General features: G+C 63.4%; 2 protein-coding genes and 1 long non-coding RNA gene across 12 annotated transcripts in view; 1 reads left to right on the top strand and 2 right to left on the bottom strand.

Moving 5' to 3' along the window:
- SYT2 (synaptotagmin 2) overlaps positions 1–4985 on the top strand; it is an 82936-nt gene extending 77951 nt beyond the window's left edge. For all 3 annotated transcript variants that reach the window (XM_059999103.1, XM_059999119.1, XM_059999111.1), the window contains exons 3-9: positions 564–730; positions 1602–1718; positions 1958–2125; positions 2297–2464; positions 3262–3379; positions 4094–4227; positions 4777–4985. In XM_059999103.1, coding sequence (XP_059855086.1) covers positions 564–730; positions 1602–1718; positions 1958–2125; positions 2297–2464; positions 3262–3379; positions 4094–4227; positions 4777–4983 — 1079 coding nt within the window. In that variant the 3' untranslated portion in view covers positions 4984–4985. The remainder of the gene's footprint in view (positions 1–563; positions 731–1601; positions 1719–1957; positions 2126–2296; positions 2465–3261; positions 3380–4093; positions 4228–4776) is intronic.
- LOC132415934 (uncharacterized) lies at positions 723–9827 on the bottom strand. 5 transcript variants are annotated; one of them, XR_009517435.1, is made up of 5 exons: positions 8039–9827; positions 7091–7229; positions 2306–6571; positions 1913–2041; positions 723–1768 (listed from the first exon to the last, which is right to left on the bottom strand). It is a non-coding gene; the product is annotated as an uncharacterized lncRNA (long non-coding RNA). The 5 variants fall into 5 exon arrangements; XR_009517434.1 differs by having other exon boundaries at positions 723–2041; positions 2306–3018; positions 3324–6571; XR_009517436.1 differs by having other exon boundaries at positions 723–2041; positions 2306–3568; positions 4503–6571.
- A 4631-nt stretch (positions 9828–14458) lies between these two features.
- The window catches only part of PPP1R12B (protein phosphatase 1 regulatory subunit 12B), a 193131-nt gene continuing 184152 nt past the window's right edge, over positions 14459–23437 (bottom strand). For 2 of the 4 annotated variants that reach the window (XM_059999013.1, XM_059999022.1), the window contains exon 24: positions 14459–16136. In XM_059999013.1, the coding sequence (XP_059854996.1) occupies positions 16050–16136 (87 nt within the window). In that variant the 3' untranslated portion in view covers positions 14459–16049. Of the gene's footprint in view, positions 16137–19967; positions 20103–23437 lie in introns of those variants that run through there. The other 2 variants (XM_059999008.1, XM_059999030.1) reach the window with 1 other exon arrangement.

Here is a 23437-nt window from a genome sequence, read left to right as displayed (position 1 = left end):
CTATTCAAGTTTTCCAGTCATACTTTAAAACTACTTTATTTTGCAAGATAGAAAATAAAACCCCCTACTGCTTCCTGGATTTCTGGTAAAGGCTGTGGGGAGAAACCCGAGGTCCGGAGGCGGTGCTTCAGCACCTCGGAGAGCAGCCCCGGCCGGCCCGCGGCCCGCCCCTCCCCGCACTTCCCCAAACCCGCGGGCCCTCTGAGCCCAGCCTCCTGGAGCAGGCTCAGCCCTCTCAGGACTGCGCCTGAGGGCCGGGCCTTCCTACCCCACCGGGGTCTGATGAGGACCCTCCCATCCTTCGTGTAAGCCGCAGTTCCAAGGGTCAAAGTCGTTAGATCTCAGCAGAGCCCAGATGGGGGCCCCGTGGTATGTGCCTGGCTGCTGTCCCTGTCACAGGCTGTCCCCGCTGGGGCGGCAGAAAGGGGAGGGCACCGAAGTATGCAACTTAACGTGGGTTTACAACGCGGGGTGCGGCAGCAGGGCCGGGCCCCGACCCAGCTTTCTATCCCTGAGGGGTCGGGGCTGCCCGAGCGCCGCTGACCCCATCTCCCTGTGGGCAGTGCCCCCCTGGGCGCTGGGCGCCATCGCGGTGCTCCTGGGCCTTCTGCTCCTCGCCTGCTGCTTCTGCATCTGCAAGAAGTGCTGCTGGAAGAAGAAGAAGAACAAGAAGGAGAAGGGCAAGGGCGCCAAGAACGCCATGAACATGAAGGACATGAAGGGTGGCCAGGTAGGCGGGGCCGGGCGACCAGAGGCCCCTCGATGCTCTCCAGGTGGGAGGAGCTCGCTCAGGTCAGCAGGGACTGTCCTTGACGGACCCGAAAGGAGGCCGTTGGGACAAAATGCTGGGAAGAGAGACCCCCGCCCACCAGGAAGCCACCATCGTGTGACCCGGTTTCCCACCGGCAGGGCTGCTGGACCATGTCCTCATTGTGGGGCCCTGTGGGTCCGTCTCTCATCCACAAGGACGTGGCTCTTCTCCCCATCTTTCAGGGAGCAGCCTGGAAGACGCCCTGATGTACCTGTGTCTCCTTTTAAGTTTGCAGAGGCCCCGGGCGCCTCACTTTCCCCATGTTTGTTCTGGGAGGAATTTCTTGCTCAAGGAATCAGTGTGGAGGGAGGAAGGAGGGCTGATCTCAGGAGGTCAGCCAGGGGCCGTGGCCTTTGAGTTTGTGCGTGCACGTGCACACGTGTGTGAGAGCGTGTGTGAGCACGCACGTGGACGTGCGTGTGCGTGTGAGCCTGTGGGGGCCCCGGCCCTGCCATGCGGCTGGTCTGAGCTGCAGGATTTTCTTACCACTCTCTCCCTTCTCCTCCCACCTGTGGACTCGCCTGGCCTGGACGCCCGGCCTGCACGCCTGGTACGTGCTGCCCACGTGGTGGCCTGAGCTGGGGGCGGGGCGGGGGTCACAGGGAGGCTCCGCCACTCAAGAAGCCGCGTGGCATCTGGGCCGTGCTGGCCCCGCAGGGACAGGGCCGGGCTGGGGGCTGAGGGGAAGCGGGGCCCGATGGAGCCCCTCCAGCTCTGGGTTGGGGTCTGCACGGGGGCAGGCACCCCGCCTTTTCTCCCTTGACCCTCCCTCCCCTCCTCAGCCCCCCAGGACGATGACGACGCCGAGACGGGCCTGACGGAGGGCGAGGGCGAGGGTGAGGCCGAGGAGCCGGAGAACCTGGGGAAGCTGCAGTTCTCCCTGGACTACGACTTCCAGGCCAACCAGGTGTGCGGGGCGGGGGCGGCCCCCAGGGCTCCATGGGGCGGGCACCCCGGCTGTAGGGAAGAAGGGCTGTGCTACCCGCCGTCCACGTGCCGCCCTCCTCGGGCAGACCAGTCACCTCGCGGCGACCATCTCCCCCGTGTTACTCCGATTCCCCGGGGAGGGAGATGGAGGCCGACTTCCTGTCCGGCACCCACCTGCCCGCCCCCTCGGGGCTGACCCGGCGCCCACTCACTCCACAGCTCACCGTGGGCGTCCTGCAGGCTGCGGAGCTGCCCGCCCTGGACATGGGCGGCACCTCGGACCCTTATGTCAAGGTCTTCCTCCTTCCAGACAAGAAGAAGAAATATGAGACCAAAGTCCATCGGAAGACGCTGAACCCTGCCTTCAACGAGACTTTCACCTTCAAGGTGACAGGCTGGCCCGCTGCGGACCTTCCCCTGGTCCTGGGCTGTGGCTGAGGCCCAGAACCAGCTCGGCCTGGACCCGAGCCCGGGTGTCCGCAGACTTGGCAGGTGTCCTGCAGGGCCCCCAGAGGCCCCGAGCTGCCCTGACCCCTCCATCCTGCCTGTGCCCTGCAGGTGCCCTACCAGGAGCTGGGGGGCAAGACCCTGGTGATGGCCATCTACGACTTTGACCGCTTCTCCAAACACGACATCATCGGGGAGGTGAAGGTGCCCATGAACACCGTGGACCTGGGGCAGCCCATCGAGGAGTGGAGGGACCTGCAGGGCGGAGAGAAGGAGGAGGTGAGGGCAGGAGAGCTTGGCGGGTCCGCCCCACGCCCCCGGCTCTGTGTCTGCAGACGAGGGGGCACCTCGGGGACAGGACGCGTCACTCGTGTTTCTTCCGCGGCTTTGGGCCCACTTAGGGCCGGCGACCCACCTGGGGACCACATTCACCCACAGGGAGAGCCCACATTGTTCTAGAGGATTCTCAGCAAGGGGGGGGGCCTGTCTTCCTAGAAACTGCCACAGCACGCACGCACTCATTCGCCACATATTTATTGAGCACCTACTGTGTACCAAAGCCCCCATTTAGCCCCCATCCCTTCCCAGCACCAGCCGGGCGTGTTGGCCGAGTCCATGCAGGTCGCCCGGAGGAAGGGTCAGCACCCTGACCGGGCTGTGGGTGAGGCGGCCAGCCTGGGCCCCGAGGCCCGCCTCTGAGAAGCCTCGACTGTGTCGTGGCGCCGGCCGAGCTCTCAGGCCCAGGAGGCCCCTCTTGCTAGTCACGAGGTCCTTGCCCTGTGACGCTAACACAAGGAAAGGGATGCCGAGGGCTTGGAGGACCGCAGCTCGCTCTGCAAGTGGGATGGCTGTGATCAGGAAGGGGGGCTCCCCGCATCCCCTCTTTGTCCCCCTCCGCCACCTGCCAGGCTGGGGAGGGGCCCCGGCAAACCCCACGCTGCCAGCAGCCTGTCCTCAGCACTGCAGTGTCCACCTGTCACGGCCAGGGCTGTGCCACCCCTGGCCGAGGCCCCGAGGGGGTCAGCTGTGCTGGACACAGGCACTGCTGCGCTGACCGCGTCCCCTTCCCCCGACAGCCGGAGAAGCTGGGTGACATCTGCACCTCGTTGCGCTACGTGCCCACGGCTGGGAAGCTCACCGTCTGCATCCTGGAGGCCAAGAACCTCAAGAAGATGGACGTGGGCGGCCTTTCAGGTGTGTGCGTGGCTTCTGGCCGCCATCGGGGGCACCTGCCAGCCGGTCGCGGCCCAGAGCCCTCGACCTGGATAGCAGGCCTCAGATGCGTGGGACACACAGGCTGTCTGAGCGGCTTTGGGTCCTCAGGGCAGGACGGGGCGGGGAGCCCCGCTGAGAGCTGCCTTTCTGCTGCTCTCCCTGTGGGCTCTGGAGGGAAGGGGTCAGGGACGTCACCCCCAGGTGAGGCAGGGACAGGGAGGGCAGGCGGTGGGAGGGCTCGGCCTGACGCGGGCCCTTCTACCGTGGGCGGGGGAGATGGGGGTGGCCCTGCCTTGGAAGGGGCTCTGGGCGGGGCTGGGGGGTGCGACTGCCCGGCCTCCTGAACTGCTCAGGTTCCCGCCAGCCCAGCTCTGTCCCTGAGCCCCCGTGTGACCTCGGGCAGACGGGTGCCCTTCTCTGGGCCTCGTTGCTCATTGACTGACAAGGTCGGGAGGATGGGATGGGGTGGGTCGCTGACGTGCCCCCTGCCCAGGACGGACACCACCAAGTGGCCCCCTGGCTCCTCACTGAGCGCCGGCCCGTCCCAGCAGAGCCCCGAGCTCCAGGCGGCCACAGCCATGGCGGGTCCCAGAGGTGAAGCCTCTGGCCGCCCTGGCCCGGAAGCTGGCTCTGCCGTCCCTGGGCTGGCGGGCCGGGCGCGTGCTCAGGGCCTCGCCGGCTGCCTCCGCACAGACCCCTACGTGAAGATCCACCTGATGCAGAACGGCAAGAGGCTCAAGAAGAAGAAGACGACAGTGAAGAAGAAGACCCTGAACCCGTACTTCAACGAGTCCTTCAGCTTCGAGATCCCCTTCGAGCAGATCCAGGTGCTGGGCTGGCAGGGGTGGACGTGGGGCGGGTGGCCTCCCCCACTGACTGCTACAGACGGCCGGCCGGCCCTGCCCGGCACTTCCCAGCCCGCCCCTTTTCTGGGGAGGTGAGCGGGAGCTGCTCACAGACACCTCCTTTTGGCCGCGAGGTGGTGGCAGGGCGTGTGTGTGGAGAGGCTGCAGCCGCTGAGGCGGTGGACGCCCACCTGCCCCTGCTGCCCCTCCACCCCCCAGTCCAGGTCACTTCCTCCGTGAAGCCTGCCCTAACTCACCAGCCGGACGTCACTCCCTCTGAGGTCCCGAGGTGCCTCCTGCTGGCCTCTCGGGTGTGACCTTTGTCACCTTGTGAGGATGCGTCTGCCCTTCTGCTCCCAGGCGCTCAGCACGCTGCCGGGGGCCTGTGTTCAGTCGTTGGTAGAAGCGAAGAATGCGTCAGAGGCACGGGCCCCACCTCTGTGTGCCTGCCCGCCCAGTTAGAGCTGGGGAGGGAGGGGCCGGCCGCCGGGCCCTTCTCCTGCCCACTGCCCTTCCCTTTGCCCCCTGCAGAAAGTCCAGGTGGTGGTCACCGTGCTGGATTACGACAAGCTGGGCAAGAACGAAGCCATCGGCAAGATCTTCGTGGGCAGCAGCGCCACGGGCACGGAGCTGCGGCACTGGTCCGACATGCTGGCCAACCCCCGCCGGCCCATCGCCCAGTGGCACTCACTGAAGCCCGAGGAGGAGGTGGACGCGCTGCTGGGCAAGAACAAGTAGGGGCCGCGGCCAGAGCCGCTGCTGCCTCAGCTGGGCAGCCCTCGAGGCGTCCCTGCCCACCCGTGTGCGGCCGTGCCCTCGCTCCTCTGCCCTCGTCCTCTTTCTAAAGACCCCCTCCCTCCAACGGCGGCTGAGGAGGGCCCCTCGGAGGTGAGAGAAGCCTGGCCCGTCGTCGCCCCGGGAGCTTCCTCGCTGCATGCCCGCCACCCTCCTCCTCCAAAGCTCCGCCCAGCCCTTACCCCGAGGGAGGCTCTCTCGGCAGAAAGTGGTGGCATTTTCTGTTTTCTGAGCGTTCCGGACCAACGCAGTGGCAGCACCGCCTGACTCCTGACGGAAGGCAGCCAGCGGCCAGGGATCCGTGCGTGTGTGCGCATCCCCTGTGCTCGTGCAGGGCCGCGGACAGGGTGCCTTGTGGGAGCAGTGGGCTTAGAACCCTGCTCAGACTGGGGAACTCCCACGCTGTGTGGGAGTGGCTGTTTGTTTGGGAGGCGAGACGGGGAGACTGGACTGTGCAGAGCCAGGACCAAAGCCCGGTGCCGGCGTGGACCTCCTCCTGCTGCCGGGGGCTTCCCGGGACACCACAGACCTGAGCTATAGGCTAGACTGGCTGGACTTGAACGGGGACTGTCCATCCCGCGACCTCACCTTGCTGACGGGTGATGTCAAACCGCAAAGAAACAGAAGACCCGCTTCCCAGAAAGGCCAAAATGAAACTGCCGGGCCTTTGCCCTTGCGGTGGGAGACCCAGATGTCGGCTCCCTTTCTAGGACGGAAGCCAGCAGTCACTGGCATCTCTTCCCCTCCCGCCTGTGCTTCTCCCTTAATCAAAGTGGAGCTGCGCTGTCTGAAGACACGGTATCCGTTCAGGGCCAGAGGGCTTGAAAAGGAAGGTTTACAGGTTCTTAGCTCCCCTGAGGCCCAGGTAAGGAGGGGAGGGTAGTGGACAGCTAGCTGAGTTTTCCCAGGGGTCCTGCGGGGAGGCCCCGCCCAGCACTCCCGAGGGACTTGCTGTGAATCCCGAGGAGCAGGGCGGCCATTCCGAGCGGTGGCGGAGGACGTGGGCCGGGTTCTGCCCCGCGGTCACTGTGCTCGTTCCCCGCTCACCTCGTGTCCCCAGCATCGATAAAAAGCCATATATACGTTAGTCCACTGTGCACCGAGTCTCCTTCCAAACCTGCAGCCTGGGCGAGAGCATCCGGCCCCCCTCAGCCGCCCTCGTCCCTGCAGCTGCAGGCCCCGGCCCTCTCCTCTCCTCGGCCCAGAACACTCAAGGCTTCCCAGACCCGGAGCTGCGCCTCTTTCCCAGCACCCGTGGCAGCACCTCCCACCCCATCGAGCCCCCCTGGCGTCTGCGGGCACCTGAGGCAGAGGGACGTCTCTTTCACTGTCAGAAAGGAGCAGGCATGTGTTCTTGCCCGGCTGCGTTTCCCGGCCGGGCAGGTGGTGAGAAGCCGTCTCCTCCAGGAGCAGCAGCTGGGCAGTGGGGCTCAGGCTTGCCCGTGGCCCTTGGTCCTCAGGAAGTCATTCTTCACTTGATGCCGAGAAGCTGGGACCTGACGAAGACTGTGGGCTGGTCCTAGGGCCCGGGCTGTAGGACAAGAGTGAGGCTTCAGGCCCGGGGGACCACAGGGGGCTGTCCCGGCCTGGATGCCCCCCTGCAGAGCTATGGGATCTGGTGCTTCCTCGGGGCCCACAGAGCTGACTTCTCACCCTCCACCTTCACTCTCCTGCCCCTTCCCGACCACCTTCCACCATCTGGGATTCTCGTCCACCCTCCTGAGCCCAGGACTCGCCTCTCTCCCGGCGGGAAGGGGAGAGGCTCCGCAGCACGTCTGCTGCTCTGGGGGTCCTGGGCCCGGAGACGCGGCTGGATTACGGCTCTGGGCCCACCTCGAGTGGGTAGCCTCAGGGGCAGGGAGGTTGAGTGTGGGCACCAGTGCGGAGCCAAGGGGACGCGGGAGGGGAGCAGTGTGCTCCTGGGTTCTGGCCGGTCCTGGCTGGGCCCCTGCCTCAGAGGAGCCGTCTGAGCAGAAGGCATCTACCGGGCCCACCAACTAGGTGGGGAAACAACACTGGTCCCAAGTGTCCTGCACCTGAGGGTCCTTACCCAGTCCACAGAGCACCTTCACTGCCACCAGGCTCGTTTCTGGCGTGTCGGCATCCTGCCCTGAGTGGGCCAGAACTAAGGTTGGCTACGAGGGGTTCTGGAGGCCTCCAGGCTGTGCGTTTTCACTCCCAAAGTAAGTCTATTGCAGAGAGGAAAGTAGAAGAGGCGATTTTTACAAAGGGACTGAAACCATGAAAAACGAAACCCAGTGCCACCCAGAAAATGGAGGTGAGGCCAGAAAGCTCTGTTTCCTCCTTTCTCCTTGAATAATCATTCCAGAGTGGAACCAACTCCGCCAGGGCTCTGGGCACGTTTCCGGACTTTGGCCGTGCAAGCTGAGGGCTGGGGGAAGCTGGGGGAAGCCCCCGATGATGAGCGACCGGTGCCGGGCCGGATGGGAAGTGACGTTCCGGGTCGCTCGGCTGGGGGAAGGGACAGCAGGGATGCACGCAGCCTCAGGCCTGGTCTTTTTACTTCCCAGGAACCATATGTAGCTTGTGCTTCTAGAATCGCTTTGAGATGGTCTTGCTGGCCCAGGGCTTCAGTGAGGGGTGGGGGTGGGGGTGGGGTCGCTGCAGGTCCCCCACTAGCCCTGCAGTGGGAGGTGGTGGGTGAGCGAACTGGGGGGGCCGCCCCTGGGGTTGGGGAGGGAGGGCGTCCCGCCCCCCACGTGTCTGGCTTCTGTTTCCCTCAGCCCCACAGAGACGCTGTCCCTGGGTCTCCCTCCACTCCATCCCCCTTCCTGCCTCAGAGCCCTGGTTCTGCCCTGGGTGGTGGCAGACAGGGGAGGGTCCCCAGGCCTGATCGTGGTGACCCTCAGCCCCCCAACATGGTTGCCAGATTTGGCGAATAAAAATGCAGGGCACCAAGTTAAATTTGAATTTCAGATAAACAACCAATAATTTCAAAGTGTAAGTCAGTCCCTCCTAGGCGCTGTTTGGGACTCACCCGAAACTCAGGCTGCCCCGCCGTCCATGCTCTGTCTGGCAGGCCAGTCCTGCGACCACTGCTGCCTCGCTCTCACCCCGAGCCTCGGGGCAGGGACAGGTCACCAGGACTCTACCCATTCTTTGAGCTGCAATACTGGGAAGGGGGACACTGTGACTTGAAGACACAAGAATATATTTTTTAAGCGACAACAAGAACCTTCTGAAGCCATTTGAGCCTCACGGAGAGGGTGGTCACCTGTGAACACGACCCCAGTCTCATCCCACCAAGATGCAGGTCTCAACTCTGTGTAAATAACCGCATGGCAATGCTGAGTGCCCCCAGCCCCGTTTTACACAACTTGAACTGCTCCTTCGACTCTGTGTGTAAAGTCCTTCCCCTCGCCCTCCCGGCCCCCCTGCCCTGCCACGCGCCGGGGGGGAGTTGGCCTCTGGCCCAGGTCTGACCAGGGGACCGTGGGCAGAGCTGACCCTCGGCGCCCTGCGTCCAGCCCTGTGCCCTGTGTGTGTGTGTGGTGTGCCCCCTCCTCCCACTCTCTGAATTCACTGAAAAGCCATACAGGGGCCTCTGCGGGGCCATCCTCCCAGGGCTCCCCTCAGGACACTCGTGAAGGGCTCACCCATCGTCACCTCTGCTCCCAGCCCCACGTTGCGAGGACGGATGGTGTCCAGGTCTCCCAGTGGGGCCCCAGCAGATGCCCCCGCTGGCCCGGCTCCCTCACCTGGTGTTGCGGTCCGACTCCACGTGGGGGGGTGGATGGGCCATGGGGGTACCCCGTGCAGGCGACGAGGGTTCTCAGGAGCTGTTGGTGGCCGGGTCTGTGGTCAGGTCCCCGATGCCGCCCGGGCGGACAACCAGCCCTGCTCACGTGACACTGGGGGCTTGGGGGGCCAAGGGTGGCAGTGGGGAGGGACCCTGGGGGCTGGAGAGCACAGTAAGCCAAGCTCCCCCGCATGCTCTCTCCTGCGGCTGGGCGGCTCTGGCTACGAGGGACCCTCGCCAGCGCCCCGGCCCAGCCCCGGCCAGGTGTCCCATGGGAGGGCGGGAGGTAGAAGGGGGCCCCAGGTCCCGAGCCATCTCGCTGAACCAGGAGGGACAGTAGCCGCAGGCCGCGGTGCAGAGGAACGCCACGCACGAGAGCGACCCCTCCGGCCAGCCCTGATGGGAGGAGGGGGAAATGCAGGGGGTCTGACAGGAGCGCCGCCGAGGCCGCAGGTGGGCAGGCGGGCCCTGTGCGCTACGAGCCAGGCCCCTTGTGCTGGGGGGGTGGCGGGAGCCGGGGGTGCATAGGGCCCCCCTCAGCCATCGGGACCCCAGGACCCCTTCCGAGAAGCCAGACGTTCTGCCCTGGCGCTTCCTCTCCGAGGGCGGGATCCGCTGCTTCTGATATCCTGGGGTCTGAAGACTGCAAGAGCATGGCGGGCAGGCCCCAGGCCCCCTGGCACGCGCAGCCCCACCAGGACCCCTGCCTTCGCCGTCCCAGGAAGGACCCATGTCCAGCACCCACCCCCCCGCCCCGTGGACTCTGTTCTTGTCTCATCTCTTGTCAACATGTTCTTTTGTAATAAGCGGCATCTCCTTATTAAAGGAATGAGCTGAAAGCACGCTGGGGGCGGTCTCTGGTGGTTCCTGCTGGGCTGGGGAGCAGGAGCTGCCCCAGGGTCCGCGCGGGAGGTGAGGCTGGGGACACGGCTCTTCCCTCGGGGGCTGGAGGAACCAGAAGGCCAGGCCAGGTCCGGCTGGGCGGTGGGCGCGTGGGCCCTCAGGGCAGCTGCTGGGGTGGACTAGACCCCCGGCTCCCCACTGCCAGCAGAGCCGGGCTCGGGGCGCGGCCACCGTCTGGCCCTGGGGTGGGGTCAGAGGAGGGACGGTTCCTACAAGCCCTCGGTTAGCTCACCGCAGCCGACTTCTTCAGACGTCTGTGACTCCTGAGGCCGAGGACGGGGCTTCAGGATTTTCTGGAAAGAGACGGTAGGGCAGCACCGCCCCCAGACCTGGAAGGGTGACCCGTCCTCACTGCGATCTGGGGGCCGTCTCCGCAGGGAGGTCCCCGCAGCCCCTCTGCCGCAGGTGGAGCGGGGCGTCCGGCTCAGGGCCAAGCTCCAGGGACGAGAAGGCAGAGCCTGTAAGGTTGGCCTGGCAGGGGCTGGGAATGAGGGGGGCAAGGCCAGCTCAGCACGAGGGCTGGGGAGTCTTCAGGAGGGAAGGGCTGGGCCTCACCGCCTCCAGGCGATGCCCAGTCTCCGCTGACTGCCCGGGCCCAGCGGGCACCCAGAGGAGCCCTCACTCCAGACCTGATCCTTTGCCTCCGATTTGGGCCGCAGGCCAGCAGCCGGGTGGCCGCAGGGGAGAAGACGCCTCCCTCCCTCACCTCCGCGACCTCCAGCTCGGTGACGGGGCCTCCGCTGGGTGTGAATGGGTCTGAGCAAACCAGATGGGGTGCACTAGGACGGACGGAGGGCCCGACCCTGGCCCCCCTGCCAGCGGCCGAGCACCTTAGCCTCCAGTGACCCCCACCAGCTGCCTTTAGAGTTCGGAGCCATGGAGCGGTTCCGGCTGCCCTGAACCGAGCGGTGGCCCTGCAGAGACAGTGCTGCACAGAGCAGCGGGCAGAGACCCCGGGAACCCACGGAAGCCACCTTCTCAGGGCCCCGGCCGCCCGGGGTGAGAGCACCAGTGCCCACCCCCGAGGCTGGGAGCCCCCCAGGCTCCTCCTTGGCCCCCGTGGCCGTCCCTGGGACAGAGGCCCCCAGTGGCAAGGATGGTGACATGAAACTACCACAGGCTGGCCCTATGTAAGGTTCTATAAACCCCATTTCCTAAACTGTGGAGACAGTCACAAAGTTAAAACACAATTTACTTATTTATAAATACTGTTGTGTTTACAGGCATCATGTAGATGTGGATATTATTATTCCCAAACTTTCAAACACAGAATACTTAATAATACTATATAATAACCAGTAAAACAAGATCATTCATCTCAGAGTTGAAAGGCCACTCAGAATTGCATAAAAATACATTCAGCTCACAAAGCGCATCTGGGTCCCTCCCTAAACCCCTATCCCCACCACGTGTATTTACAACGGAGCCGACTTCAAACGGTCCCTCTGGTGCTTTCTTGGAGGGGAAGTCAGGTGGAGGTAAGGTGAACAGAGACAAAATGCTACCCCTGGAATGGGGGTGTGGAGACCCCAGGGAGGGTCTCACAGCTCTTTCCACCGATCAAGACAGAGGCAGAGGGAACGGAGGGGGACGAGGGGGGACCACGGCGCTGCAGCCTGAGTCAGACTCCCCCATGGCGGGACATGGGGACACAGTCTCACCCTCCCCCACCTGGGGGCCAGCCTGACAGCAGCCCCAGCCTTTCAGGGGTGCAAGGGGACCCCCACCCCTGTGGCCCACCTCCTGCTGTCTTGGCTTGAGCCCCTCGCCTTTCCCTCCGAGCCCCCTCCCCAGAAGAGCGCGGTATGGAGAGAGGACGCAGGTCAGGCTCAGAGGCCAGCCTAGCACCCCACGTCCAGGACCTGCCCCCACCCCGAGTCCTGCTTCTGTGAGACCATCGAGGCTTCAACGAGGCCCCCGGGGCCCTGCCTTTCCTGAACCCGCTCCTGCAAGGCAACAGCAGATGAGCCACTGTCCCAGACGCACCGACACTGCCTGGTGCCCTCCTGAGGACTCACTCAGTCTCTAGCTGCGCAGACGAGGCCAGGCTGCCCATGGGCCCCGCCCAGGCTAGGGCCAAACCTCACCTTCGAGGGGGAAGTGGCACAGCCAGTCAGCTTTGCAACCGGAAGAGTCGGGGCTGATTCGTGGACAATCTCTCCTCTAAAGCACCACCAGCTCCAAGTGAGAAAAGCAAAAAATTAATGGGGAGGAAGATGAGAGTAGGCGGGAGGGTGAAAGGTGTGTTTATTTTGCAAAGACAGGAGCATCGTGAGGTCACCTTAAAGGGCCACCCAGGAAAAGTTTACTGGGAGCATTAGGGGAAAATCTGGAGAAGTAACAGAAAAGGTCACTCTGGCAGATTCCCAGTCCCAAATGATAAGCAGATTAATTGGAGAAGAAGCTCAGAGAGAAGCCCTCTGGGGAATGGAGGGGGGAAGCAAAAGATATGAGTTAACAGAGTAACACGCTTGCATGAAACTGGGTGATGAGACTGCATTTTGAAATCTCCATGTAGCAAACACGCGTGTGCACACAGGCTAGAAGCAAGAGTGACCCCCAGAGCTCGAAACCTCCTAAGGCAGCATCAGGCCAACCCTCAGCCGTGTCTGTCCCTACATGTGCTTCCCAAGGAGGGGCTCCCAGGACCCCTCCTCAACCTGACGTCCGACCACGACCCTCACAGGAGGGGCTGCATCGCCTGCTACGCGGCCACCGGCCGGTCCAGATTCTCCCGAGCCCAGCTCACCCCCAAGCAGCTGTGACGACGACGGTTCCCGGGGCCGCAGTGAAGCTGATCTACTGCCCAATCTAATCAGAGCACAAGCGATCAGTGGCCATCCTTGACACAGCCTACACACCCATCCGGGGGGCCGAGCAAAGCTGAGGGATGCGGGCCCCAGACCCTGGCCCTCCCCCTCCTCCCCGGGGGCTACTCGGTCCTGCAGCCTTTAGTGTGAACTCCCTGCAGCCCTGCTCAGGGGAGGGACCTCGGCTTGCGACAGCCCCACAAAACTAAAGGCTGGGGTTTCCTCGAGGAAGGCCCTCTGGTGCTTAAGGCAGAGCTGAGACTGAGTGGCCGGTGGGGAGAAACACAGCGGGTCTGCCGTCTGGACGCCAGGAGCCGGGCCCCTCCCATGAGAACCACTCATCCAGAGGCCGTGTTTCCACCCCCGCGGGTTTGCATATTCTCACCAGGCCATCAGGAGGGACGGCCACTACCCTCCAGACTGAATTCACTTTCCCACCTTGACACACTCTTAAACCATCTGAATGAGAAGAAAAGAATTTTTGAAGTTAGAGCAAAAACTCTGAGCGAGAAATGTTCTGGTCTCCCTAGGAATCAACAAACCACAGACTCTCAAGCCAAGAAGGGGTCCTGAGGACCACCGACCCAGCCCCCTTTCACAGATGGCCGCACGGCGGGTCAGGGCAGGCGCTGGCCCTGGGCCCCGACGCCCGGTCCTTTCAGCAGCCTCGTTCTGCCGCCACAGCTGCCTTCCTACGAGGTCAGGAGACACACCCTCCGAGGTGCTGAAACCTGCCTTAAAACTCAGTAATGGGGACCACGCTCTGTACTTGTAACTGGGCCCCGACAGGGGCAGGACCACCTATGACCGCTGGCCGCCACGTCCAGAGTCAGGGGTGGTGCTGGAGGCCAGGACGCCAGCGCTCACCCAGTGGATGGAACCAGGGGCCCACTCCCTACTGGCCCAGCTGCTGAGTCCCCGAGGTTTTCCCTTCGGAGGCACACGGTGGCCTGGAAGCTGGGAAGCCCCTCTGTCTGTGTCCGTCTGGGTGCGAGAGGCCTGCTCCAGGGCCAGAAACCTGGAGACGGAGACGAGCTGCTCCCCTCCACGCTGGCAGTTCACACACACCTTGGTGGGGTCCACAGGCTTGGAAGTGGGATTCCAGCTGCCTTTTGCCCCGAGTGGCGCTAACATGCACACGATTTGCTCAGCGCAGGGAAGCAGAGGAGCTGACGCCCTGCAAGTGGGCCGAGGAGACAGGCCAGGGCGCGTCCTTCCTTCAGACCCTTCCAAGGCCCAGCCTGGGGCCTCAGGCACGAGGGGGAGAAGCAGTGAGGCTTCAGCCAGAGACTCAGACGCTCAGAGGCTGGTTGTCACTCCCAGAGGTGCGGCCTGTCCAGAAAACGGCTGGCCAAGGCCGACGAGGCCCTCCCCCCAGCGCTGACCACCCATCCAGGCACCGCGGTGACAGGGCGCAACCCCAGAGGTAGCGAGGGGGCCCCTGACCATCACCTCGCGGACCAGCACAGCCTGGAAAGAGACCAGATTCAGAGTCTGTCTCACAGACTTAGTTGCATAAGAGAGAGAGCGCCTGAGATCACGGGCTGGTCCACACCACGGGCTCTAGCCACAGAGCCTGGCTTCCTGAGCGGAGAGGCCTGACACAGAAGGGCTGGAGGGAGGCGCGGGACACAGCCCGACCGGGTTCCGAGAGCCGCCCGCGCCCCCGAAAGGCACAGACGGAGCGGAGGGCGTGCTGCGACCCCTCTGCCTGGTCTGCCTGATGCAAGAGAGTCCAGGTGACGTCCTAATAACTCAGTTTCCTTTTCCAGTCCTGGCCCAGCACCCAGGGTGTGCCGGAGAGCCAGGGTCAAGGCCAAGGCCTCGTGCCTGCTCCCCTCCCCCAGAACAAAGGAAACGCTACAGTGGAAGATATGAAACTTCACTCTCAGCATCCCCCCCACGCAACCCCCCCGGCCCCGACGACACAAATCACCCCCGCCCAGGCGTCGCTCCTCGCAGGAAATGGCCGGACACGGAAGGTTTTGCACACTCTGAGAAAGGCGTTTTGCCCCAGGAGACAAAGCTCCTATCCCGAACTGGGACCTTGATCATGGCTCTGGGTTAAAGAGCATGTGACGTTTCTGAGGGCCATGGAAGGGGCTGGAAAGAAAGAGAAACTAGACAGAGGTAGCGTATGTTGAGAACGGACCGCTACACACTAAATGTCTCCGGCAACCCCAAAGCGACCTGCACACTCAAACCAGCCGAGGGATAAAGCGCCTACAAAAAGCAAACACTTAAGTGTTAATACTGGGGCATCATCAAGAACTCATGACCCAATTCTGTGCTGAACCCAGGGAGCCACCTGTCCAGGTTTTCGTCCAGAGAAGGACAGCCAAGACGCGGCAGGTGGGAAAAGCAGGGCACGTGGGGACCGACTTCCAGGCCCAGGGCAGCGTCAGCACCTCGGGGGTCCCCAGCCGCAGGTACAGCAGGGCTGTCACGTTACAGGGGGACCCTCAGGAAGACCTCAACTCTCATCCAAGCCGCCCAGCTTTCGAGCGATCAAGGCGCAGCCGCCAGAGGCTCCCTGACGGCGGGGTGGGGTCCCTGGGACACAGCCTTGGCCACCGGGTCTCGCCACTCCGAGTCCAGACTCGTTCCTCCTGCTGGCTTCCGAGCAAACAATCGTCTCTCCCCTGGACACGCCCCAGATGCCATCAAGCCCACCACGCTCACAGCACAAGGCATGAGGGGGGGGCCTCAGACGCCCCCACGCCTCCTCACAGCGGCGCCACTTCTCTTCAGGAGAGGAGACCAGGTCAAAGGGAGGTGGGGCAGGCGGGTGTTCTAGCAGAGAAACGCTGCGTGGGGAGGACGGCGGGGAGCTGAGCCCGGCCTGGCCGGGGAGAGGCCGGCGGTACCACTGCCCGGGCACACCGCTGGGGTCGGTGCTCTGTCCCAGCGCCCACCTCCCGGGGCACGCGCCCCGGGGCGGACGGAGGAAGGAAAGTAAAAGGGCAGAAAGGGAAGAGGCAAGCCCGGTCACCTGAGCCCTGGGGAGAGGGCCAGACACGGAGGGAACGGGCGTTAAGACCAGTCAGGTGCCACTGGGTTGCTGGTAGAAAAAATTCCACCACCACCGGCGGGAGTTAGAGAAAAGTCAGTTCCTGAGAGGCAAGGACAAGCAGGGGCCCCAACGTGGAGTCACTGTCAACTTGGATCTAGTGGCGGCAGCTCCAGAGGCCTCCCCATGTGTGTCCCACATCAGAGCGCATGGTGGTGGCAGCAGGGCTGGGGCCTGGACCAAGTGCTACGTGGACCAGAGGCCCGGCAGCCGGAGGCCGGGTCCACGGCTGGCCTGGCGACCCCCAGGCCTCCACCAGACGGCTCTAACGGTTGAGGGATCGCAGTCGCGCTTTGATGAAAACTGTCTGAACCCCAGCGGCGGGGGCCGGAGGAGGGGACACGGAGGGTGCAGAGGCGGCAACTGGACGACGGCCAGAGAAAGGTCCTCGTGGCTCCTCTTGGCCGGAGGGCGCCGGCGGGGGGAGAGGCGGGGCCAGCGCCGTCCCGGGAAGCCAGCGCCTGGCCTACTTGGACAGCTTGCTGATGACCCTGATGAGGGCGCCGTTCTCGTCCTTCAGCCTCTGGTTGTCGGATTTCAGTTCTGTCAGGACCTGCCGGCGGAAGGGAAAGGCGAGTCAGTCTGGCTGGTGACGGGGACCAAGTGCCCTTCTTCCTGCTCACGGGCTGGTGACGGTACCGCGCGGGGCCACAGCCCCCCCGCGCACACAGCAGGAACAGCCCCTTCCCCGCGTGCCACCCTCTCCTTCTCCTGAACCAGTAACCATTCCAGGGTTTCCTCCCCGGAACTCACCTCTGGTTCGGAGAAACCAGGGCAGCGCCATGTGTGCTGGGGACACAGGGAAGGGTCAGAAGAGGTGATGGGGTGAAGGGAAGGAAGGCGGGAACGCGTGGTGGGGGGCACAGCTCGGCTTTCCCATCACACCCCCAAGACGACTTAGGGTCTTGCTTCTGGTGCCGTGTGCCGGAACCCGCTGAGGTCCCCCCTGGCCGTAGCACGTGTCCACAGTCAACCCCCAACACCCAGGAGCCCTAACCTAACCTAACCATCTCCCACAGCAGAGCCCTAACACCCAGCCCCCCAACACCCAGGAGCCCGAGCATGCCCTCAGGGGGCTGGGGCTCTGCTGTGGGAGATGGGGGTGGAGACGTCTGTTCTCCCAGCCCGGCCTCCCCGGACCGTCACACTGTGTCGCGCAACTCGCGAAGCGAGGGAGCAGCGGCCCCGAGCCCAGGCTGGGAAAGTGGGGGGTGTCTGACAGCCCCGACGGGTCCCGATGAGGGCACGGCTGGTGTGCGAGCCTTGCTGGCGGCAAGAGAGAGTCAGGTCAGAGGGAAAGTGCTTCTTCACTGTGAAGGCGACAAAAATCCACACCCACATTTGTCTGGGGCGAGTGTCCTCTGGTCAGTCATTCAAACCTACAGGCCCCTCCATGTTCCCAGGGCTACTTCCAGTTCTGGCTCTGCTGTTAGCACCCAGGGGTCAGTCAGATCCCCGTAAAGAAAGGAACCGTTCCCTCAGCCTCTCACGGAAGATGCAGGTTAAGTCGCAGAGGGAGACCTAACCTCGTGTGCACAGACCACAGACACACGAGGCACTGGTATGGAGGGAACAGAACATCGGAGCACCAGGACGGCCTCAGGGTCTGTGACGCAGCCATCCTCAGGTCCACAGACGAGGGCCCGAGTCCAGCATCACTAGCGCAGCACGGCACAGCTCCTCACTGACTGCAGAGCTCACCCCTTCCCCGCAGACGCGGTCGCGGGCCGGAAGCCGCGACCGTCACCCGTGAGCTGTGCCGCTTGCGGCACGCCGCTCTCCTCTCGGGCTTTCCAGTTTGTACCTAAAGAAGCCATCCCCGCCCTCGTCCCTCACAAAGAGGGGCTCCGTGGGGGCCACAGCTGTGACAGCATGCAGTTAGAGGGCGTTAATCCAGGAAATACCAGAGCAGGCCTGTCCTCTGACCTCTGACCTGACACCGTCGGAGCCTGGCCGGCCTCCCTCTTCTGCCTCCACCCCTTGGCCTCAACTGCCCAGACACTCAAGCCAAGAGGCTCGCAGCAGCCCGCGGGCGTGGCCTCCCTCCTCTTCCCCTGCCACGTGCCCTCCCAGGGCACCCCGGGGCCGGCAGCCTGGGCGCCAGCAAGACTCTCAGGCCGTGTTCCCACGACGGGAGCCCCGGGTGGGAAGAAGCTCTACATGGGGACAGGCCGTGTGTCACCGCTGGCAGCTCGTCAGGTTGGATCTGAACCGCTCCCCTTTAAAAGCATGTACAAACGCACCCTCGAGCCTCGGAGATTTATGTCCCCGTTGAGACTCAACTCTTTGGGAAAAACTTGGCCAAGGCACTTTCCCAGCTGCCCGAGCTCCCGCGGCCAGCTCCAGGGAGCGCCAGGAAGGAAGAGAGGGGCGCGGAGGAAGCGTGAGGAAGGCGGGCTCAGGAGGGAGAGGAGGAGGCGGAGGGGGTTCTTGGAGCCGCATGTGAGCACGGGCCAATTACGCACGGACACCCGTGGAGGCGCCGTGCACGACGAGCTTGCGCAGCTTCCCCGCTTCTAAGTGCCCGGTTTGCCGCAGTCTGACAGGAAGGACAAAGAGAACGAAGCAGCTCCTCTCCAACGTCACCTCTTCCAACCTTGGGTGAGGAGCGTGCGGCGCGGGGTCCCGACGCTGCAGCGGCCCCGGGGGGAGGCCGGCCCTCCCGAGCGCCCGTCGGTGGGGACGGCAGCTCCTCCTGGAAGGGGCTGGGTGGCGAAGGCCCAGGTCCAAAGCCGCGTGGTCTCTGAGCAACGCCCACCTCTCAAGGGCCCACAGACACGGCGACGCGCACACAACGGCCCGGCTCCGGGAAGACGGCGCTTGTGGATGCTGGAACCCGACCCCACGGAATCCCCACGCGCCTTCTGTGGGTTTCTCCGTGACCCGGGCGGGCCTCTCTGCGTGGCCCTGCTGAGGAGTCGGCACTGAGGGGCCGCAGGCTGCCCCCTCGCCCCACGCCAGGGCTGCCAGGCGGTGGGTGCGCAGCCGGCCCGGAGCCTGATGTCCTTGGCCTGCCCGCCCCGTACCCTCCAAGTGACCTCGGGCAAGTTACTTCTTCTGTGACTTGGTTTTTCCCATAGGAAAAGTGACTGTTATGGGGAATAAATGAGAAAGGGCGAGTACAGGGCTCAGCACAGGCCCTCAGACGACAGCCGCCTCCAGGGTCACCAGCCCTCCTGATCTCACGCTCTCCCCACCAGGAGGAAACCGAGAAAACCGGGCCATCTTCCGGGGGCCCCGTCCGCCCCAGGTCAAAGCTGGCTCATCTCCTGGCGTGAAGCTTGGCCCTGACGTGCTGTCACGAGGAGGGCCGGCAGGCTGCTCGGGGCCGCGGGCCACCTCCCTCTCAAGTTTCTGTGTCACAGCGTCTCCAGCAGGATATCCGCTCCACCCGACAGTAATTCGGGTGCTTCAGATCTAGTGGGTACTAGTTGCCAGCTACTGACCCCGAAGACACAGCAAACGGGCACAAAGAAGAACAGGCCTGCTCAGGACTAATCGGATTGTTGCTACAAATTAAAAACTCGTATCAGAGAGTGAGACCGCTCAGCAGTGAGGACCCCTCACGCCGCCGCGGTGAGAAAACGAGCCACACCTGCGAGCCTGTCTGCAGACCCACATCCAGGGACAGGCGTCAAGTGCAGAAGATGCATTTTCTGGTTCTCCGGTGAAGACGAGCCCCCGCTCCCCTGCCGCCTCCTCGGCAAGCCCCCTGCTGGCAGTGGGGCTGGGGGTTTGGCCGTGGGAGGGCACATCCCCAGGCCCAGATCTGTGACAAGGAGGAGGGCAACACCCACCAAGAAGGGAGAGGGATGGAAAGACCCAGCAGGGGGTGGACGGAGCGGGGCTGGGTCAGTGCCCCCCCAGCGCTCGTTCTTGTCAGGTCCTGGGGCCGCGGTTCTCAGCCCAGCTGCACAACAGAACCAGCAGGGGAGCTCTGAACAGACACCCGGGCCTTTGCCTCTGAGGGGTGCCTGGCACAACTGTGCTCAAGTTGACCCCCAGGTGTCTGGAATGTGTGGCCCCTGCCCTTGGTCACCGTCACCCCAGGCGCAACCCGACTGCTCCAGGGACTAGGCTGCACTTGGATTGCTGTTGATCGAGACCCTGACCTCCCCCCAGAAACGTGTGCGCGTCCACACACAAGCAGGCGTGGACCCGTCTGGCTGAGTGACCTGCGCTCCGTCTCTAGGGGAAGAGTCTCACCAAACCAACGGCAGCCCAGGCCAGGCCCCGGCCCTGGGTCGCCCCGGCCCATGCCGCCTCTGCAGACCACCGACCTTCACAGGAACCCGCGTGCAGGCTCTGGGGGCCGAGCGCAGAGCCCGGGACCAACAACAAGAGGGAACGTGCCTGGAGTGGAGGAGGGGAGGAGGGGGCAGGCCTAGAGCCCCTGGGGGTCCGAGCCCTCGATGGCCTCCGAGAGTCTGGCCACAACCCGGGTCAGGGCCCTGTTCTCGGCCTGCAGCTGCTCGTTCATCTGCTTCAAGGTCTGAATCTGTTTTAGCTGGTGGAGGTTCTGCAGAGAGTGAGACACGAGGGACAGACAAGCAGACAGAGACAAGACGGACCAGAGGAGAGAAAAGTGGGACAAAGAAATCACGTTGACATTTTGTTGACGTTTTGTTTTTGCTTTTAGTTCGCATGCAAGAAGGGAAAGGAGAGAGGCCAGAGGAATGGTGGGGGGGGGGGGGGGGGGCGCGCGGCCCAGGGCGCCCGGAGCTTCTCCCAAGTCCAGCTGCTGCCCTGCTCTCCGCTCCTCTCCTCCGCACCCCCATACTTGGCCCCCTACTCCCACTTGTTTTCTTTCTGTGTCTTTCTATTACCTCCTTTATTTCTCATTTAAAAAAATGGAACGAGGCAAAGAAGAGAGGGCCTGTTGTTGAAGTGTTTTCTGTGGGAGGCGCACCTACAGAAGACCCTCTACCTTTCCTGGAAGTATCATCGCCAGGCCTCCTCTGCTGCCCGGATGCCTGTTCCAGGATCAAGAACTGCCCACCTGCCCCCACCTGCTCCGGGAGGGTATGCACCAGGGAACCCATGGCAGATTATACTGTCTCTGCCCGGGTCACAGAGAGGCTGGGAGCTACTTAAAGCTGCCACAGACAGCCTCCTGCGTGGAATCACAGCTCTGCACAAAGGTGGAGGGCATCGTGTCCAACGAAAATGGACCGGTGACCGATACCCTTGCCAGTCCAGCTGTTAGCATGTGTTGCAAATGGAACAGAACAACCCGCCCAAAGCCATGCTTCCCAATCCCCGTGTCCCACGAAGGATCTAAAGCCGGCAATAAACTGAGTCCTATCCAGGCCTGCTTCCTGTCACTAGTCCTTCCTAAGAGTTCTCTGACCCTGAAGCTGAGGCCACAAGCTCTGGGAGAGAGAACGGTCTTGTCATGCGAACGGGGCTTCACAGACAGAGATGACAATCCTGTGGGCTGTGGTGACTACAGACAGGTCGCCGGGCACCAGAGGAAGTCTCTCCTGCCCACGTGGACAGGAAGGACAGAAATGAAAGATGGGAGGAGTTATAGCTGTTTGGGAGTGAAAGAAGCAAGAAAATGAAAGGCAGCATGAAGATGAAAACAGTGAAAAGGAAAAACAAGCAGAGACAAACGGCTGCATCTCTTTCCCCGCAGAGGCAGCATCGCCACCGTGGGAAAAGGGAGGGTAGCCACACAGTTCTGAGCAGCCTGCAGCGGCCGGGAAAGGACAGAGAAGGTCGTGGGGCAGCCTGCGGGACCAAATTTAAGAACCAATGGAGAGTCCCTGACTCTCACCCTTCTTTGGGTCGACACTGGACCGAAGCTTTCAAGGCAGTCACGGTCCTTACGTGAAGCGGTCCTTGCCTCCTGGTAATTAACGTTAAACTAGGAGGACGATTCCGGTGAACTTGTGCACAGGCAGGCAGAGGGGGAAGAATGTGGCCATAAAGGCAGGAAGCTGCCGTGGGAGCGAGGCTGAGAACAAGGCGTGGTGGGGAGGCGGTGGGAGGGCACAGAGCAGGGTGGCCGGGCAGGCTGCCAGGGCAAGGAGATTGAAAAATCCGAGAGCAATCTCATCTCAATCTCCTCCCATGCGCGGGCCTGGGGCAAGGGGAGGAGGCGCCACGGGAAAGCTCTCCGCCCGACGTAGGCATGCTGACCCGCACGCCTGGCGGAGGCTGGGACGCGACCCCGCTCCAGCCCAGCCCGCGTGCGCTTCTCCTGGGGAGAGTCCATAAACACCTACCTTCCCAAGTAAAGACCAGAAAGGCGCAGCCTGTGTCACCACCACGGAGCCCCACACCCCACGCGCGAGCCCACCTTACGGCTCCCGGAGGCGGGGAACAGGCCCGAGTCCCTCTCTGTCCCTGAGCGCCCGGCTCCTCAGGGCTCACTGGAGGCCACAGCCCCTGCTCCCTGTGGGCCACTCCCGGAGGGGCTGAGCATCTGTACAAACTGGGCCAGCTCCACTCGCCCTCAGCTCAACCGGGCCCGGGTGCGGCCAGCACCTGTGCTGCGGCCGGCTACCGAGTGCCCACGCGTGTCCCCACGACTGCTGTCTGCGTGCAGGGCCCGAGAGCTGACCAAGCATCCCGAGCCTCCTGCAGCCAGCACGCCAGCTTCACGATGCTTGAGCCTGTACGTCTGAAGCCTCTGTCCCCAAAGAGGGTCCAGGTCGGCTGGCGGGCGGCTGGCACGGCCCCCCCAGTCCCCGGGTGGAGAGGGGCTGTCTGCTCACCTGGCCGGGCTTCGAGCTGAGCGAACGTGCTCAGGGCTGAGCCGGCAGGAGCTTCTCCCCCAGGGGTCTGCGACTAGCAATGCAGAACAAGGGCAGCTGACTCATGAAGAAATTTTTTAACTAAAAGAAGATTGGCTTTCAATCAGTATACCTACTGGTATGGGGCCTAGACGGTCATGGCCGGGCTCCGCCTGAATTTGAGGTGGGCCAGCACACGACCCGGGGCTGAGCGGGGCACGAGCTTCCATGTACCTGACCTCCATTGAGGAAAGAAAAGGACGCACGACCTCGTTCATGAAATCTCAGCCCGAGAGGCTGATGAGACAGAGAGAAAGACGCACCTGCCCCAGCCCATGGCCCCAAGGGTGCCTGGCGCCTCTGTACTCAGAGAGGGAATCGGGGGTCGGGGGGAACCCAGCTGCTCCCCCTCGGCTTGCAATCCGGCCCTCGTGTGGGGCTGAGTGGATGAGAAAGCACCTCCCGGCTGGAGGGTACGAGGCGGCCTGGGCCCTCAAGGACCCTACAAGGCAACAGCTCGGGCCTTATCCGCGCTCCTGATCAGCGTTTGGGCCATTTCTTAATGAGCATCCTGTTAGTTGCCAACAGATAGTACAACACAAGGCCTTGAAAAATGGAGGAGCCCCTGCACAACCGTGAGCTGTGGACCTGCCATTCAGACCTGTCCAGCCTGCGAACGTGCTCTGAGTGGCAGGTGAGGTGGGCCTAGAGAAACCAGCAGCTGGAGAAGCAAAACCACCAGCTATTTTTGCTTCTGGCTGTTCTCGAGACGTAGGCGGCACTGCCTGACACCGCGTGTGGGCGTCCCGGCACGTCCAGGATGGGGAGCGTGGAGCGCGCACAGGGCTTGCCCCTCCCGCGTGCAGCAGCCACGCAGACCAACAGGATTCCGGGCATTTGACCTTGTTGAGCCCTGAGCAACTTTTTTCAGTAAAGAACCAGCCTTCTCAGGCCATGGGAGCAATAAACGTCTCTCGCAGAGGGCTCCTGGCCTGAGGGCTCTGCTCACACTTCCAGGAGCCAGAGGCATGTGTTTCACGGGGGAAGATCCGCCGAGGGAGGAAAGCAGCCAAGCGGCACCCAGCCACCGCGGCGGCCCCACGCGCTGCAGCCC

Source organism: Delphinus delphis, chromosome 1 (genome assembly GCF_949987515.2).
Source record: "Delphinus delphis chromosome 1, mDelDel1.2, whole genome shotgun sequence".
NCBI classification, from domain to species: domain Eukaryota; kingdom Metazoa; phylum Chordata; class Mammalia; order Artiodactyla; family Delphinidae; genus Delphinus; species Delphinus delphis.
Note: the sequence above shows the minus strand (reverse complement) of the source record. Positions and strands in the feature narration are given on the sequence as shown.